Here is an 18,209-nt window from a genome sequence, read left to right as displayed (position 1 = left end):
TCATTGGTCAGAGTCAGTACCTGTATCATTGGTCTGGGTTAGGGTCAATACCTGTATCATTGGTCTGGGTTAGGATCAGTACCTGTATCATTGGTCTGGTCTGGGTTAGGGTCAGTACCTGTATCATTGGTCAAGGTCAGTACCTGTATCATTGGTCAGAGTCAGTACCTGTATCATTGGTCAGGGTCAGTACCTGTATCATTGGTCAGAGTCAGTACCTGTATCATTGGTCAGAGTCAGTACCTGTATCATTGGTCAGGGTCAGTACCTGTATCATTGGTCAGAGTCAGTACCTGTATCATTGGTCAGGGTCAGTACCTGTATCATTGGTCAGAGTCAGTACCTGTATCATTGGTCAGGGTCAGTACCTGTATCATTGGTCAGGTTCAGTACCTGTATCATTGGTCAGGGTCAGTACCTGTATCATTGGTCAGAGTCAGTACCTGTATCATTGGTCAGGGTCAGTACCTGTATCATTGGTCAGGGTCAGTACCTGTATCATTGGTCTGGGTCAGAGTCAGTACCTGTATCATTGGTCAGAGTCAGTACCTGTATCATTGGTCAGGGTCAGTACCTGTATCATTGGTCAGGGTCAGTACCTGTATCATTGGTCTGGGTCAGAGTCAGTACCTGTATCATTGGTCAGAGTCAGTACCTGTATCATTGGTCAGAGTCAGTACCTGTATCATTGGTCAGAGTCAGTACCTGTATCATTGGTCAGGGTCAGTACCTGTATCATTGGTCAGAGTCAGTACCTGTATCATTGGTCAGGGTCAGTACCTGTATCATTGGTCAGGTTCAGTACCTGTATCATTGGTCAGAGTCAGTACCTGTATCATTGGTCAGGGTCAGTACCTGTATCATTGGTCAGAGTCAGTACCTGTATCATTGGTCAGGGTCAGTACCTGTATCATTGGTCAGGTTCAGTACCTGTATCATTGGTCAGGGTCAGTACCTGTATCATTGGTCAGAGTCAGTACCTGTATCATTGGTCAGGGTCAGTACCTGTATCATTGGTCAGGGTCAGTACCTGTATCATTGGTCTGGGTCAGAGTCAGTACCTGTATCATTGGTCAGAGTCAGTACCTGTATCATTGGTCAGGGTCAGTACCTGTATCATTGGTCAGGGTCAGTACCTGTATCATTGGTCTGGGTCAGAGTCAGTACCTGTATCATTGGTCAGAGTCAGTACCTGTATCATTGGTCAGAGTCAGTACCTGTATCATTGGTCAGAGTCAGTACCTGTATCATTGGTCAGGGTCAGTACCTGTATCATTGGTCAGGGTCAGTACCTGTATCATTGGTCAGAGTCAGTACCTGTATCATTGGTCAGAGTCAGTACCTGTATCATTGGTCAGAGTCAGTACCTGTATCATTGGTCAGAGTCAGTACCTGTATCATTGGTCAGAGTCAGTACCTGTATCATTGGTCAGAGTCAGTACCTGTATCATTGGTCAGAGTCAGTACCTGTATCATTGGTCAGAGTCAGTACCTGTATCATTGGTCAGGGTCAGTACCTGTATCATTGGTCAGAGTCAGTACCTGTATCATTGGTCAGAGTCAGTACCTGTATCATTGGTCAGAGTCAGTACCTGTATCATTGGTCAGGGTCAGTACCTGTATCATTGGTCAGAGTCAGTACCTGTATCATTGGTCAGGGTCAGTACCTGTATCATTGGTCAGAGTCAGTACCTGTATCATTGGTCAGAGTCAGTACCTGTATCATTGGTCAGGGTCAGTACCTGTATCATTGGTCAGAGTCAGTACCTGTATCATTGGTCAGAGTCAGTACCTGTATCATTGGTCAGAGTCAGTACCTGTATCATTGGTCAGGGTCAGTACCTGTATCATTGGTCAGAGTCAGTACCTGTATCATTGGTCAGGGTCAGTACCTGTATCATTGGTCAGGGTCAGTACCTGTATCATTGGTCAGAGTCAGTACCTGTATCATTGGTCAGGGTCAGTACCTGTATCATTGGTCAGGGTCAGTACCTGTATCATTGGTCAGAGTCAGTACCTGTATCATTGGTCAGGGTCAGTACCTGTATCATTGGTCAGAGTCAGTACCTGTATCATTGGTCAGGGTCAGTACCTGTATCATTGGTCAGAGTCAGTACCTGTATCATTGGTCAGAGTCAGTACCTGTATCATTGGTCAGGGTCAGTACCTGTATCATTGGTCAGGGTCAGTACCTGTATCATTGGTCAGGGTCAGTACCTGTATCATTGGTCAGAGTCAGTACCTGTATCATTGGTCAGAGTCAGTACCTGTATCATTGGTCAGGGTCAGTACCTGTATCATTGGTCAGGGTCAGTACCTGTATCATTGGTCAGGGTCAGTACCTGTATCATTGGTCAGGGTCAGTACCTGTATCATTGGTCTGGGTCAGAGTCAGTACCTGTATCATTGGTCAGAGTCAGTACCTGTATCATTGGTCAGGGTCAGTACCTGTATCATTGGTCAGGGTCAGTACCTGTATCATTGGTCTGGGTCAGTACCTGTATCATTGGTCTGGGTCAGTACCTGTATCATTGGTCTGGGTCAGTACCTGTATCATTGGTCAGGGTCAGTACCTGTATCATTGGTCAGAGTCAGTACCTGTATCATTGGTCAGGGTCAGTACCTGTATCATTGGTCAGGGTCAGTACCTGTATCATTGGTCAGAGTCAGTACCTGTATCATTGGTCAGAGTCAGTACCTGTATCATTGGTCAGGGTCAGTACCTGTATCATTGGTCTGGGTCAGAGTCAGTACCTGTATCATTGGTCTGGGTCAGAGTCAGTACCTGTATCATTGGTCAGAGTCAGTACCTGTATCATTGGTCAGGGTCAGTACCTGTATCATTGGTCAGGGTCAGTACCTGTATCATTGGTCTGGGTCAGTACCTGTATCATTGGTCTGGGTCAGTACCTGTATCATTGGTCTGGGTCAGTACCTGTATCATTGGTCAGGGTCAGTACCTGTATCATTGGTCAGGATCAGTACCTGTATCATTGGTCAGGGTCAGTACCTGTATCATTGGTCAGAGTCAGTACCTGTATCATTGGTCAGGGTCAGTACCTGTATCATTGGTCAGAGTCAGTACCTGTATCTTGCACTCTGCCTCCACCAGTTGTAGTTTGGTCTGGGCCAGTTCCAGCTCCATCTCTCTGAGCTGGTTCTTCAGACCCTCCTTCTCCTCATCCGTCTCTTCCTCGCTGCCCTCCATCTTCTTCACTGCCTTTAGACGACCCTCCTTGTTGAAGAGGACAGAGCACTTCTCACAGCCCTCCACCTTCAGCTGGGGGAGAGAGAGACATCATAGGCCAGGTTACAACATTGCATCTCTAACCCTAACCTTATCCCATTAGAGATGACCCTACTTGTTAAGGAGGACTCTGTACTTCTCACAGCCTTCTACGGGTTAGACCCGTAGAAGGCACAGGTTATTCCACTACACTATATAAACCAGGTACAGGTTATAACACTACACCACATAAATCAGGTACAGGTTATAACACTACACTATATAAATCAGGTACAGGTTATAACACTACACTATATAAATCAGGTACAGGTTATAACACTACACCACATAAATCAGGTACAGGTTATTCCACTACACTACACTATATAAACCAGGTACAGGTTATAACACTACACTATATAAATCAGGTACAGGTTATAACAATACACTATATAAATCAGGTACAGGTTATAAAACTACACTATATAAACCATGTACAGGTTATAACACTACATACATCAGGTACAGGTTATAACACTACACCACATAAATCAGGTACAGGTTATTCCACTACACTACATAAATCAGGTACAGATTATACCACTACACTATATAAACCAGGTACAGGTTATAACACTATATAAACCAGGTACAGGTTATAACACTACATAAATCAGGTACAGGTTATAACACTACATAAATCAGGTACAGGTTATAACACTACACTATATAAATCAGGTACAGGTTATAACACTACACTATATAAATCAGGTACAGGTTATAACACTACACCATATAAATCAGGTACAGGTTATAACACTACACCACATAAATCAGGTACAGGTTGTAACACTACAACATATAAATCAGGTACAGGTAATAACACTACATAAATCAGGTACAGGTTATAACACTACATAAATCAGGTACAGGTTATAACACTACATAAATCAGGTACAGGTTATAACACTATATAAATCAGGTACAGGTTATAACACTATATAAATCAGGTACAGGTTATAACACTATATAAATCAGGTACAGGTTATAACACTATATAAATCAGGTACAGGTTATAACACTACACTATATAAATCAGGTACAGGTTATAACACTATACTATATAAATCAGGTACAGGTTATAACACTATCCTATATAAATCAGGTACAGGTTATAACACTATATAAATCAGGTACAGGTTATAACACTATATAAATCAGGTACAGGTTATAACACTATACTATATAAATCAGGTACAGGTTATAACACTACACTATATAAATCAGGTACAGGTTATAACACTATACTATATAAATCAGGCACAGGTTATAACACTATACTATATAAATCAGGTACAGGTTATAACACTACACCACAGAGCATCTAAAGGCGTCCGCATGCTTCCCTGCTGAAACAGTTCGGTATAGTTTGTGTATATATTATGAAGACATTTTGTGATGTTTTGGACTTCGGTTAGCGTTTTTTCGGCTGTTTGGGCACACACATTTTTTTCCTGGAGGTAAGCCGAAGTCTACACCCCTTCGTCGGTGATTGGTCAACAGGAGTGATACTTCAATAAAATCTTAGTTGTCATTCAATGCTCGTTTTAATTTTTTAACTGAAAGAAATATGAGTTAGATGTAAAATTGCATGACTAAGATTTCTTTGGCAAAAACGTCAAAATAAATGACATATCTTGAATTATCTTAGATTAAAGCTGGCTATTTTGAGGAAGCGTATACTGGCTACGGCGTTTCAAAATGGACAAACAGTACTATTGGCAATCTTTTAAGGGAGTATATAAGCCCCCCGGGCGGTGTGGGATTGAGTAAGTACAGGCTGCTGCTGCTGTAATGGACAGTGTGGTTGTAAGGAAGCTAGCAAGGGGATGAGAAGAGGTTTTAAGTGTCAGGCTGAGTGTCAAGGTCAGGGTGAGGGTGAGGGTCAGGGTGAGTGTCAGGGTGAGTGTCAGGGTGAGTGTCAGGGTGAGTGTCAGGGTGAGGGTCAGGGTGAGTGTCAGGGTGAGTGTCAGGGTGAGGGTCAGGGTGAGGGTCAGGGTGAGGGTCAGGGTGAGGGTCAGGGTGAGTGTCAGGGTGAGTGTCAGGGTGAGGGTCAGGGTGAGGGTCAGGGTGAGGGTCAGGGTGAGTGTCAGGGTGAGTGTCAGGGTGAGGGTCAGGGTGAGTGTCAGGGTGAGTGTCTCTCCTCCACTGGCGAGACAGTCCTCAGCTGCTTCAAGAGCCTTCTCTTCCGCCCCATCACCACGCCTAGCCTGGACATGAGAAACCATACAGCCCTGGCTGTACTTGCCATCCACTATCACTGTTCACAAACAAAGAACTGGGCTACTCTGTCTGTGTCATCAAAAGGGATTCGCAATGGATTCTTTATCATAATCCTCATATTAGACTACTGTTTGCATATAATTACACTAAGGCTATAATCATGTTTGTTGATACTACACACTTGCCATTCTACATGAGACTAACCTGTATACATAAACAGTCCATACATCAACAGAGTTAACATACGTTAACTCGCTAAGCACAACTACAAAAACTCACACAGCCACACAGACAGAGCATCAACATTTGAATACAGTACTCTGTCATGTTACGTGATTGCGTGTCATGTGATTGATTGTGTGTCTTGCCCGTCATTTGTGTGTGTGACGTCACGTGTTTTAATACAGTGGTCTGTCATATCTGTCATGTGATTGTCGTGATTGTTTGATGTGATTGCGGTCTGTCATGTGATCGTGTGTCAGGTCATGTGATGATGGGGACTCACCCGGATCTTCTCCACCTCTTCCTTGTTGGCGATCTGCTGTTTCTCCAGACGCTCACTGAGCTGAGAGCAGATCTACAGGGGTCAACACAGAGGTCAAAGGTCAAACAGAGCACTGAGGTCAACTCTACACAGACAGACAAAACTTGTGGGGACGTATTGGACTGTGTGGGGGAGTCAAAGGTCTGAGGGTGTAGGGGTGGGGGGGGAGGCAAAGGTCGGAGGGTGTAGGGGTTGGGGGAGGCAAAGGTCGGAGGGTGTAGGGGTGGGGGGGAGGCAAAGGTCGGAGGGTGTAGGGGTGGGGGGAGGCAAAGGTCGGAGGGTGTAGGGGTGGGGGGTGGGGCAAAGGTCGGAGGGTGGGGGGGCGCAAAGGTCGGAGGGTGCAACTGGGTACTGGACTTCCTGACGGGCCGCCCCCAGGTGGTGAGGGTAGGTAACAACATCTCCACCCCGCTGATCCTCAACACTGGGGCCCCACAAGGGTGCGTTCTGAGCCCTCTCCTGTACTCCCTGTTCACCCACGACTGTGTGGCCATGCACGCCTCCAACTCAATCATCAAGTTTGCGGACGACACTACAGTGGTAGGCTTGATTACCAACAACGACGAGACTGCCTACAGGGAGGAGGTGAGGGCCCTCGGAGTGTGGTGTCAGGAAAATAACCTCACACTCAACGTCAACAAAACAAAGGAGATGATTGTGGACTTCAGGAAACAGCAGAGGGGGCACCACCCTATCCACATCGACGGGACAGTAGTGGAGAGGGCAGTAAGTTTTAAGTTCCTCGGCGTACACATCACGGACAAACTGAATTGGTCCACCCACACAGACAGCGTTGTGAAGAAGGCGCAGCAGCGCCTCTTCAACCTCAGGAGGCTGAAGAAATTTGGCTTGTCACCAAAAGCACTCACAAACTTCTACAGATGCACAATCGAGAGCATCCTGTCGGGCTGTATCACCGCCTGGTACGGCAACTGCTCTGCACACAACCGTAAGGCTCTCCAGACGGTAGTGAGGTCTGCACAACGCATCACCGGGGGCAAACTACCTGCCCTCCAGGACACCTACACCACCCGATGTCACAGGAAGGCCATAAAGATCATCAAGGACAACAACCACCGAGTCAATGCCTGTTCACCCCGCTATCATCCAGAAGGCGAGGTCAGTACAGGTGCATCAAAGCGGGGACCGAGAGACTGAAAAACAGCTTCTATCTCAAGGCCATCAGACTGTTAAACAGCCATCACTAACATTGAGTGGCTGCTGCCAACATACTGACTCAACTGTCTGTCTGTCTGTCTGTCTGTCTGTCTGTCTGTCTGTCTGTCTGTCTGTCTGTCTGTCTGTCTGTCTGTCTGTCTGTCTGTGTCTGTCTGTGTGTCTGCCTGTGTCTGTCTGTCTGCCTGTGTCTGTCTGTCTGTCTGTCTGTCTGTCTGTCTGTCTGTCTGTCTGTCTGTCTGTGTGTGTATGTGTGTGTCTGTCTGCAGTGCCTTAGACCGCTGCGCCACTCGAGAGGCCCTGTGATCAAAACATAGTGTAGACAAATTACCTAGATGGCTAATTTACATCCACAGTCCCTAGGTAAGTAATAAATATGTCACTATGTAGAATACAATTTTAAACTACTTTATATACGTAGAACAAAAGTAAAAATCGTATATCTCCTGTCAGCTTACCTGTTTGTACTCTCCTATGATGGAACCATTCTTCTTTATCTCAGACTCTGATTTACCCAGCTCCCGTCTGCACATCTCTTTCAGCTGTGGACGCACACGCAGACGCACACGCACACGCAGACGCACACGCAGACGCACACGCAGACACACACGCAGACGCACACGCACACGCAGACACACACGCACACATAGACGCACACACAGACGCAGACGCACACGCAGACGCAGACACACACGCAGACACACACATTGATATTATACACTGAATGAATGATACTCATGGCTGCCTACTGTGACCTACATGATAACCTCCTGTCAGTCAGCAGTCAACTGTCCTTGGGCCTGTATAAACTACCTACAGTAGTGACACACTCAACGAGGAGTGTAATGTAGTCATGAAGAGGACAGCAACAGATGTCCCTTGAGAGACTGTTTCTCCCGTAAGTGGATGTCATGAGAAATAACATAGAGAAAGCAGGTATTGGCAGGTCCTGTGTTGGACCAAAGTCCTGGAACACAGGCAGTGGCCACAGTGCACAGACATCATCCCCCTCTGTCTTAAAGAGACAGAAACAGAGAAACAACACTGCTCTCCAATCAAGGTGCATCAACAGACGAGCAATCTGAAGATGGACAAAACATTCAGCGACTCTCCAAAGGACAATGGTATATTTATGGATCAAACCAATACATCAATGTCCATTGTCAGTGGACCTCCATTCTCTTTTCCAATACTAAAGGAATCTTTATTTTATTTTAAATAGACAGCCAACCAGACAGACAGACAGCCAGCTAGCCAAACAGACAGTCAGCCAGACAGCTAGCCAAACAGACAGTCAGCCAGACAGCTAGCCAGCCGGACATACAGCTAGCCAGACAGTCAGCCAGACAGACAGCCAGCCAGACAGCCAGCCGGACAGACAGCCAGACAGACAGCTAGACTGCCAGACAGACAGCCAGACAGCTAGCCAGCCGGACAGACAGCTAGCCAGACAGACAGCCAGACAGCTAGCCAGCTGGACAGATAGCTAGCCAGACAGACAGCCAGACAGCTAGCCAGCCGGACAGACAGCTAGCCAGACAGACAGCCAGACAGCTAGCCAGCTGGACAGATAGCTAGCCAGACAGACAGCCAGACAGCTAGCCAGACAGACAGCTAGCCAGACAGACAGCCAGCTAGCCAGACAGACAGACAGCTAGCCAGACAGCTAGCCAGCCGGACAGACAGCTAGCCAGACAGACAGCTAGCCAGACAGCCAACCAGACAGCTAGCCAGACAGACAGCTAGCCAGCCAGACAGCTAGCCAGCTATCCAGACAGACAGCCAGCTATCCAGACAGTCAGACAGACAGCCAGCTATCCAGACAGTCAGACAGACAGCTAGCTATCCAGACAGCCAGACAGTTAGACAGCCAGCCAGCCAGTCAGACCTGTGCAGACTCCTCCTCTAGTCGTCTCTTCTCGTCCTCTGAATCCACCAGCTTCTGTTTGGTCATCAACAGCTCCTTGTTCAGAGCGTCTACTTTCTCCTCAGCCTGAGGGACAGACAGACAGACATGGGTACGGTGTACAGGTCTACTTAGAGCGTCTGCTTTCTCCTCAGCCTAAGGGACAGACAGACAGACAGACAGACGGGTACAGTCTACAGGTCTACTCAGAGCGTCTGCTTTCTCCTCAGCCTAAGGGACAGACAGACAGACAGACAGACAGACAGACAGACAGACAGACAGACAGACAGACGGGTACAGTGTACAGGTCTACTCAGAGCGTCTACTTTCTCCTCAGCCTGAGGGACAGACAGACAGACAGACGGGTACAGTCTACAGGTCTACTCAGAGCGTCTGCTTTCTCCTCAGCCTAAGGGACAGACAGACAGACAGACGGGTACAGTCTACAGGTCTACTCAGAGCGTCTGCTTTCTCCTCAGCCTAAGGGACAGACAGACAGACAGACAGACAGACAGACAGACAGACAGACAGACAGACAGACAGACAGACAGACAGACGGGTACAGTGTACAGGTCTACTCAGAGCGTCTACTTTCTCCTCAGCCTGAGGGACAGACAGACACATGGGTACGGTGACCAGGTCAACTGTCATTAGCTAATGCCAAATGACAAGAAAAACCTAGCAGAGTATTAGAAAATGTATAAACACACACATACACATTTACAGACTTGCACAGGTAAAACAGGATACATGTGGGATGTGTCTTACGTTGTCCAGGTCTTTGCGCAGAGCGATCTTGCTGCTGACCAGTTCATGGGCCAGGTCATCATTCTCCTGCTCCAGACGCATGTTAGCCTCCTGGAGACGACGGTTCTCCCTCTACAGCGGAGGAGACGAGGAAGGTAAGAGTGAGTGAGTGAGTGAGTGAGTGAATGAGTGAGTGAGTGAGTGAGTCAGTGAGTGAGTGAGTGAGTGAGTGAGTGAGTGAGTCAGTGAGTGAGTGAGTGGAGAAGAGAGGAAAAGGGGGAGAAAGTAGAGATATTGGGAGAGAAAGTTAAGAGGAGTCAGTGAGATGAAGAGTGGAAAGAGTAAAGAAGAGAGAGAGAGGAGATAAAAGCCTGTTGCTGAAAGACGAGAGAGAGAGAGAGAGAGAGCCTGTTGCTGAAAGATGAGAGAGAGAGTAGCCTGTTGCTGAAAGACGAGAGAGAGAGAGAGAGAGAGAGAGAGAGAGAGAGAGAGAGAGAGAGAGAGAGAGAGAGAGAGAGAGAGAGAGAGAGAGAGAGAGAGAGAGAGAGAGAGAGAGAGAGAGAGAGAGAGAGAGAGAGAGAGAGAGAGAGAGAGAGAGAGCTCTACTGAAAATCGTCAGATCGTCTTCCTGTTTCAGTGGACTGGTGACATATATAATGTTACACTATTCTTGTAAATAACAACCTCTGAGAACCTTGATAAAAAAAATGGACCTGTCTGCAGTACACAAATTCACCTGCACTGCAGACATGAATGGCATTACAACTAGCTAATGGATTCCACTGGGCTGGGATTGGATATGTGTACAAGTAGGTGCATGTGTCCACAGTCTATTTCAGAGATGAACTGGACTCCCTGGATCACTGAAATGTTCTGTATCTCTCTTGGAAGAAGATAACAAAAGTCAATACAATAGAACGACTGAAAGCAGGTAAACAATCTAACACATTGATTAATGAATTGGTTGAGTGTCCGTACCTCATATCTCTCAATGGGAGCCTCCTGCTGCTCCTGCTGCTCTCTCATGCTGTGATATTCCTTCTCATACTTCTTCAGCTTCTTCTGGCTGATCTGTAGGGACAGACAGACCCACTGTAACTGGACAACATCTACAGATGTACGTACAGTAAACACAGAGGTGAAGGCTCCTCATAGCCTCTGTCTGCTTACAGCTCTAGTCATGGAACAAAGGCATCTTTGATGACAGTACCAGTCAGGTGATAGCTGAAATACCCAATAAAAACGAAATAGTAACTTTCTCATATGGGTTCACTTATCCGTCTACACACAAACCTGCAAATGTGTCAAGCACGAGCTACTTGAAGGTTATCCTGCATGTACAGTATAGCACCTCTTCCCATTTAATAAAAACCCATGAACAACCATGCATCTGTCTGTGCGACGCATAACATTTATTTCGATGCTCTGCCTCCCCTTCCCTCCCCTTCCCTTCCCTGCCCTTCTCTCCCCTCCCGTCCTCTTCCCTCCCCCTCCCTCCCGTCCTCTTCCCTCCCCCTCCCTTCCGTCCTCTTCCCTCCCTTCCCCTTACCTCCCGTCCTCTTCCCTCCCTCCCTTCCCCTTACCTCCCGTCCTCTTCTCTCCCCTCCCGTCCTCTTCCCTCCCTCCCTTCCCCTTACCTCCGGTCCTCTTCCCTCCCTCCCGTTCTCTTCCCTCCCTCCCGTCCTCTTCCCTCCCTTCCCCTCACCTCCCGTCCTCTTCCCTCCCTCCCGTCCTCTTCCCTCCCTCCCGTCCTCTTCCCTCCCTCCCGTCCTCTTCCCTCCCTTCCCCTTACCTCCCGTCCTCTTCCCTCCCTCCCGTCCTCTTCCCTCCCTCCCGTCCTCTTCCCTCCCTTCCCCTTACCTCCCGTCCTCTTCCCTCCCTCCCGTCCTCTTCCCTCCCTTCCCCTTACCTCCCGTCCTCTTCCCTCCCTCCCGTCCTCTTCCCTCCCTTCCCCTTACCTCCCGTCCTCTTCCCTCCCTCCCGTCCTCTTCCCTCCCTTCCCCTTACCTCCCGTCCTCTTCCCTCCCTCCCGTCCTCTTCCCTCCCGTCCTCTTCCCTCCCGTCCTCTTCCCTCCCTTCCCCTTACCTCCCGTCCTCTTCCCTCCCTCCCGTCCTCTTCCCTCCCTTCCCCTTACCTCCCCTCCTCTTCTCTCCCCTCCTCTTCCCTCCCCTCTTCCTCTCTCCCCTTCCCTCCTGTGTGTGTGTGTGTGTGTAGGGGTGTAAATATGCTCTTTCTCCAGCAGGCAGCACGTTGTAAATGAGATCTATTTAGCCGGCTGTGATTTCCTCCGGCTCAGACCACAGTACAGAACCGGGTCTGTTGTGGAAGAGCGGTCCATAATGAACCCAGTGATGACTGCAGATTCAGCTATAGTGGGTAACCTGGCTACATTACTGACACCCCTGCTATCATGGCTCAGGAGCTAGTGGGTGTGTTTGTATCTGGAACAGCACAGCCTACATTTCAATGCTAGCCTTCAATATTTGAATGTGCGTGTGTGTGTATGTGAGTGTGTGCGTTTTGTGGCAAATGAGACAGTCCATAGTGAGGTTGAGACAGAACGGCAGGCAGGCACTGTGATAAAATTAGAGGGTTGAAGTCAGGAGGTGCCCGTCTAGACAGAGACTCAATCTGTCCCAGACCGACAACTGCTGTCCCAGTCCGACAGCTGCTGTCCCAGTCCGACAGCTGCTGTCCCAGTCCAACAGCTGCTGTCCCAGACCGACAGCTGCTGTCCCAGAAACACAGCTGCTGTCCCAGAACCACAGCTGCTATCCCAGAACCACAGCTGCTGTCCCAGAACGACAGCTGCTGTCCCAGAACGACAGCTGCTGTCCCAGAACCACAGCTGCTGTCCCAGAACGACAGCTGCTGTCCCAGAACGACAGCTGCTGTCCCAGTCCGACAGCTGCTGTCCCAGAACGACAGCTGCTGTCCCAGAACCACAGCTGCTGTCCCAGAACCACAGCTGCTATCCCAGAACGACAGCTGCTGTCCCAGAACGACAGCTGCTGTCCCAGACCGACAGCTGCTGTCCCAGAACCACAGCTGCTGTCCCAGAACCACAGCTGCTGTCCCAGAACCACAGCTGCTGTCCCAGACCGACAGCAGAGTTGGAGACTAGCAAACTGGACACTACTGACACAACCTATGACAGGATGAGAGTATCTTCATCCTAAGTGTGTGTCTACCCGGATCTGAAAGAGTCATCCCTAAAACTCCAAGTCTTCCAACGTGCTGATGAAATAAACTGTGTGCACTAAACAGTGTGTGTCTGTGTACATGTGATCATTATATAAAGCTTGAATAAAAATTGTATTTTCATATTCCAAAAATGTTTTTGTTTATTTGTGAGAGAACTTCTTTTGTGTAAGCTAGAACTGAATTCCCACACTATCACATTCACACGATCTACTGAAAGGGCCAAGTAGTCGACTGTAGCAGTTGAGTGAGAGAGAAAAATGCCCTCACTCCACGGCTGTTTGAAAAACACTGAAGCTCTGTGCTGTCTGCCTGTGTGTGTGTGTGTGTCTGTTGTTAGAGTTAATCTCTAATCCTGCACCTGAGCGCTATATAAAACACACACACACACACACTGTATAGTGCATACACAGTGAAAGACACACACACATAGGAACCAGGCTCTGGAACCAAGTACATTTATAGAACTGCACAACCACACAACTACAGTGCTTACAAAAAAGGGAAGGATATGTGTGTGTGTGTGTGTGTGTGTGTGAGAGAGTGAGAGTGAGAAAAAGAGAGAGAGTTTGAGCTTGTGTGTGTGTTTCACTGTGTATGCACTATACAGACTATGTGTGTGGGTGTGTACTGCCTGTAAACAGTGGCTCTGCTGTACGCCTCTCTCTTACTGAAGCCACAGTAGAAAACAACTGGTTGATTCTGAGCAGAGTAAAGTCCCTGGGACTAAAGGAGGGACTCATATTACTGTAACACCTGCTTGCCTCTGTAAAGTAGCTTGTACAGACTAAAGTAGAGTAATACAAACATTACCTCAATGCTAATCTACCAGTGATGTAAGATAGCTCAGTGGGAGACTGGTAGAGCTCCTGGGAAGAACAGGGTGGTAGAGAGTGGAAAATAAGAGAGAAGCAGAGGAGAGATGAGCAGAGGAGGAGCAGGGGGCTGAGAGGAGAAGAGGAGAGGCAGGGAGCTGTGAGGAAAGTAGAGGCAGGAGGCTGAGAGGAAGCAGGAGGTTGAAAGGAGAGGAGAGGCTGGAGGCTGCAAGGAGAGTAGAGACAGGAGGCTGAGGGGAAAGGCAAGAGGCTGAGAGGAAGCAGGAGGTTGAAAGGAGAGGAGAGGCTACAAGGAGAGGAGAGGCAGGAGGCTGAGGGGAGAGGCAGGAGGCTGAGGGGAGAGGCAGGAGAATGATGAGAGAGGCAGGAGGCTGAGGGGAGAGGCAGGGGGTTGAGGGGAGAGGCAGGAGGCTGAGGGGAGAGGCAGGAGGCTGAGGGGAGAGGCAGGAGGCTGAGGGGAGAGGCAGGAGAATGATGAGAGAGGCAGGAGGCTGAGGGGAGAGGCAGGGGGTTGAGAGGAGAGGCAGGAGGCTCAGAGGAGAGGCAGGGAGCTGTGAAGAAAGTAGAGGCAGGAGGCTGAGAGGAAGCAGGAGGTTGAAAGGAGAGGAGAGGCAGAAGGCTGCAAGGAGAGGAGAGGAAGGAGGCTGTGAAGAGAGGAGAGGCAGGAGGCTGAGAGGAGAGGCAGGGGGTTGAGAGGAGAGGCAGGGGGTTGAGAGGAGAGGCAGGGGGTTGAGAGGAGAGGCAGGGGGTTGAGTGGAGAGGCAGGGGGTTGAGGGGAGAGGCAGGGGGTTGAGGGGAGAGGCAGGGGGTTGAGAGGAGAGGCAGGGGGTTGAGAGGAGAGGCAGGGGGTTGAGGGGAGAGGCAGGGGGTTGAGAGGAGAGGAGAGGCAGGGGGTTGAGGGGAGAGGCAGGGGGTTGAGAGGACAGACAGGGGGTTGAGTGGAGAGGCAGGGGGTTGAGAGGAGAGGAGAGGCAGGGGGATGAGAGGAGAGACAGGGGGTTGAGAGGAGAGGCAGGGGGTTGAGAGGAGAGGCAGGGGGTTGAGAGGAGAGGAGAGACAGGGGGTTGAGGGGAGAGGCAGGGGGTTGAGTGGAGAGGCAGGGGGTTGAGGGTTGAGAGGAGAGGCAGGGGGTTGAGGGGAGAGGCAGGGGGTTGAGAGGAGAGACAGGGGGTTGAGAGGAGTGGCAGGGGGTTGAGGGTTGAGAGGAGAGGAGAGGCAGGGGGTTGAGGGGAGAGGCAGGGGGTTGAGGGTTGAGAGGAGAGGCAGGGGGTTGAGGGTTGAGAGGAGAGGCAGGGGGTTGAGGGGAGAGGCAGGGGGTTGAGAGGAGAGACAGGGGGTTGAGAGGAGAGGCAGGGGGCTGAGGGGAGAGGCAGGGGGCTGAGGGGAGAGGCAGGGGGCTGAGGGGAGAGGCAGGGGGTTAAGAGGAGAGGCAGGGGGCTGAGGGGAGAGGCAGGGGGTTGAGGGTTGAGAGGAGAGGAGAGGCAGGGGGTTGAGGGGAGAGGCAGGGGGTTGAGAGGAGAGACAGGGGGTTGAGAGGAGAGGCAGAGGCAGAGGGTTAAGAGGAGAGGCAGGGGGCTGAGGGGAGAGGCAGGGGGTTGAGAGGAGAGGAGAGGCAGGGGGTTGAGAGGAGAGGAGAGGCAGGGGGTTGAGAGGAGAGGCAGGGGGTTGAGGGGAGAGGCAGGGGGTTGAGGGTTGAGAGGAGAGGCAGGGGGTTGAGGGGAGAGGCAGGGTTTTGAGAGGAGAGACAGGGGGTTGAGTGGAGAGGCTGGAGGCTGAGGGGAGAGGCAGGGGGCTGAGAGGAGAGGCAGGGGGTTAAGAGGAGAGGCAGGGGGCTGAGGGGAGAGGCAGGGGGTTGAGAGGAGAGGCAGGGGGTTAAGAGGAGAGGCAGGGGGCTGAGGGGAGAGGCAGGGGGTTGAGGGGAGAGGCAGGGGGTTGAGGGGAGAGGCAGGGGGTTAAGAGGGGAGGCAGGGGGTTAAGAGGGGAGGCAGGGGGTTAAGAGGGGAGGCAGGGGGTTAAGAGGGGAGGCAGGGGGTTAAGAGGGGAGGCAGGGGGTTAAGAGGGGAGGCAGGGGGTTAAGAGGGGAGGCAGTTAAGAGGGGAGGCAGGGGATTAAGAGGGGAGGCAGGAAGCTGAGAGGAGATGCAAGAAGCTGAGAGGAGAAAGGAATCTGGTCCACCTCTCAGATCCTGCCACCTGGCTCTGGGTTTTACTTTGTCCTTGCGGTCGCCGCAGTGACAGAATTAGATTTCTGGTGACAGCTTGGTGACACTGAGGATCTCAGTGTGTGTGTGTGTTTGTGTGTCACCCTGAGGACCTTGCCTGTACCCCTCAGCCCTTAAGGTCCTTCTCTAAAACGGCCTCTCTACCAGGGAGCGGGGTCAGGTGACCAGACCTGTCAAAAAGGTCAGATGTCAGAGGTGCATGACCTCAGGCCTGACCCCTCGGCCTACCTTGGTTCTAACATACCCTTTTAATTACTGGTCATGTGATCATTACTGCCATTACAAAAACACAATTGATATGGTAGACAGTTGTGTTATATGATATAGATATAACCCATGAGACAAGAGAGGCCTGTTCTATAGCCAGCTGGCCAAACAGAACACCTGTCTGAATCAGAGTACAAGGACACAGGTCATCTCTGACCAAATGGACTGTATGTGTAATGTAGTTTAGGATAAGCCAACCTCCTCTGAGAAAAAGTTGTTAGATGCAGTCCAAATGTGTAAGATAAATGTGTTTAAGCACACACCAGAGTTCCTAGGTCCAGGCAGAGCAGAGGTATGCCGTTTGGGATTAGACAAATACATCTGAGAATTATTGCAGATGTTTTTAGATGCATTTCCAAATATGTAGATACATTCATATAAGATGTAAAATATGAGGTACTTTCTAGGTGAGTAAAGAGCACAGGAGAAAAGGTTATTCACAGGCTATATAGCTGACAGTTTCTCCTATAGCTCAACACTTCCCTCCACAGGTTATATAGCTGACAGTTTCTCCTATAGCTCAACACTTCCCTCCACAGGTTATATAGCTGACAGTTTCTCCTATAGCTCAACACTTCCCTCCACAGGTTATTTACGAGTAGTATTCCATTTCAGTCATACTGACTGCTTCCTGATCCACCCATTATTGAAGCATATAAACTGCTACATTAGAATCAAAGCCTCATGTATAACTGGTAATTGATCCACTCATTTTCCAGTAAGAAGGAATGCCCTCCCTGCATTCAATCTAATTCACCCAGATGTTCATTCGCTTGTAAAAGGGACTAGATTCTGAACCAACTTACTGTTTGTGTGTTTCTACTGTACAGCCACACAGTTATTTCCTTGTACAGTATGCAAACCAAACCCTAACCAAGACACAAACCGAAGACAACATTAAGTGACTCAATTGACCAGAGTAGATTCAAACTAAAGAGAAAACAACATGACAGAGTTAGCCAGGGTAGATTCAGCATGACAGAGTTAGCCAGGGTAGATTCAGCATAACAGAGTTAGCCAGGGTAGATTCAACATGACAGAGTTAGCCAGGGTAGATTCAGCATGACAGAGTTAGCCAGGGTAGATTCAGCATGACAGAGTTAGCCAGGGTAGATTCAACATGACAGAGTTAGCCAGGGTAGATTCAGCATAACAGAGTTAGCCAGGGTAGATTCAACATGACAGAGTTAGCCAGGGTAGATTCAGCATGACAGAGTTAGCCAGGGTAGATTCAGCATGACAGAGTTAGCCAGGGTAGATTCAGCATGACACAGTCAGCCAGGGTAGATTCAACATGACAGAGTCAGCCAGGGTAGATTCAGCATGACAGAGTTAGCCAGGGTAGATTCAGCATGACAGAGTTAGCCAGGGTAGATTCAGCATGACAGAGTTAGCCAGGGTAGATTCAGCATGACAGAGTTAGCCAGGGTAGATTAAACATGACAGAGTTAGCCAGGGTAGATTCAACATGACACAGTTAGCCAGGGTAGATTCAACATGACACAGTTAGCCAGGGTAGATTCAACATGACACAGTTAGCCAGGGTAGATTCAACATGACAGAGTTAGCCAGGGTAGATTCAACATGACAGAGTTAGCCAGGGTAGATTCAACATGACACAGTTAGCCAGGGTAGATTCAGCATGACAGAGTTAGCCAGGGTAGATTCAACATGACAGAGTCAGCCAGGGTAGATTCAACATGACAGAGTTAGCCAGGGTAGATTCAGCATGACAGAGTTAGCCAGGGTAGATTCAACATGACACAGTTAGCCAGGGTAGATTCAGCATGACAGAGTTAGC

The 18,209-nt window shown here is 49.4% G+C and overlaps 1 protein-coding gene across 4 annotated transcripts in view; it reads right to left on the bottom strand.

Annotated features, from left to right (window-relative positions):
* LOC139538258 (rab GTPase-activating protein 1-like) overlaps nucleotides 1-18,209 on the bottom strand; it is a 175,538-nt gene that overhangs the window by 5,788 nt on the left and 151,541 nt on the right. For 3 of the 4 annotated variants that reach the window (XM_071340109.1, XM_071340116.1, XM_071340129.1), the window contains 6 exons: nucleotides 10,861-10,953; nucleotides 9,904-10,014; nucleotides 9,118-9,222; nucleotides 7,688-7,771; nucleotides 6,015-6,086; nucleotides 3,086-3,280 (listed from right to left, as the gene is read on the bottom strand). In XM_071340109.1, the coding sequence (XP_071196210.1) occupies nucleotides 3,086-3,280; nucleotides 6,015-6,086; nucleotides 7,688-7,771; nucleotides 9,118-9,222; nucleotides 9,904-10,014; nucleotides 10,861-10,953 (660 nt within the window). Of the gene's footprint in view, nucleotides 1-3,085; nucleotides 3,281-6,014; nucleotides 6,087-7,687; nucleotides 7,772-9,117; nucleotides 9,739-9,903; nucleotides 10,015-10,860; nucleotides 10,954-18,209 lie in introns of those variants that run through there. The other variant, XM_071340122.1, reaches the window with a different exon arrangement.

The sequence above is a fragment of the Salvelinus alpinus genome, chromosome 1 (assembly GCF_045679555.1).
Source record: "Salvelinus alpinus chromosome 1, SLU_Salpinus.1, whole genome shotgun sequence".
In the NCBI taxonomy this organism is placed as follows: domain Eukaryota; kingdom Metazoa; phylum Chordata; class Actinopteri; order Salmoniformes; family Salmonidae; genus Salvelinus; species Salvelinus alpinus.
Note: the sequence above shows the minus strand (reverse complement) of the source record. Positions and strands in the feature narration are given on the sequence as shown.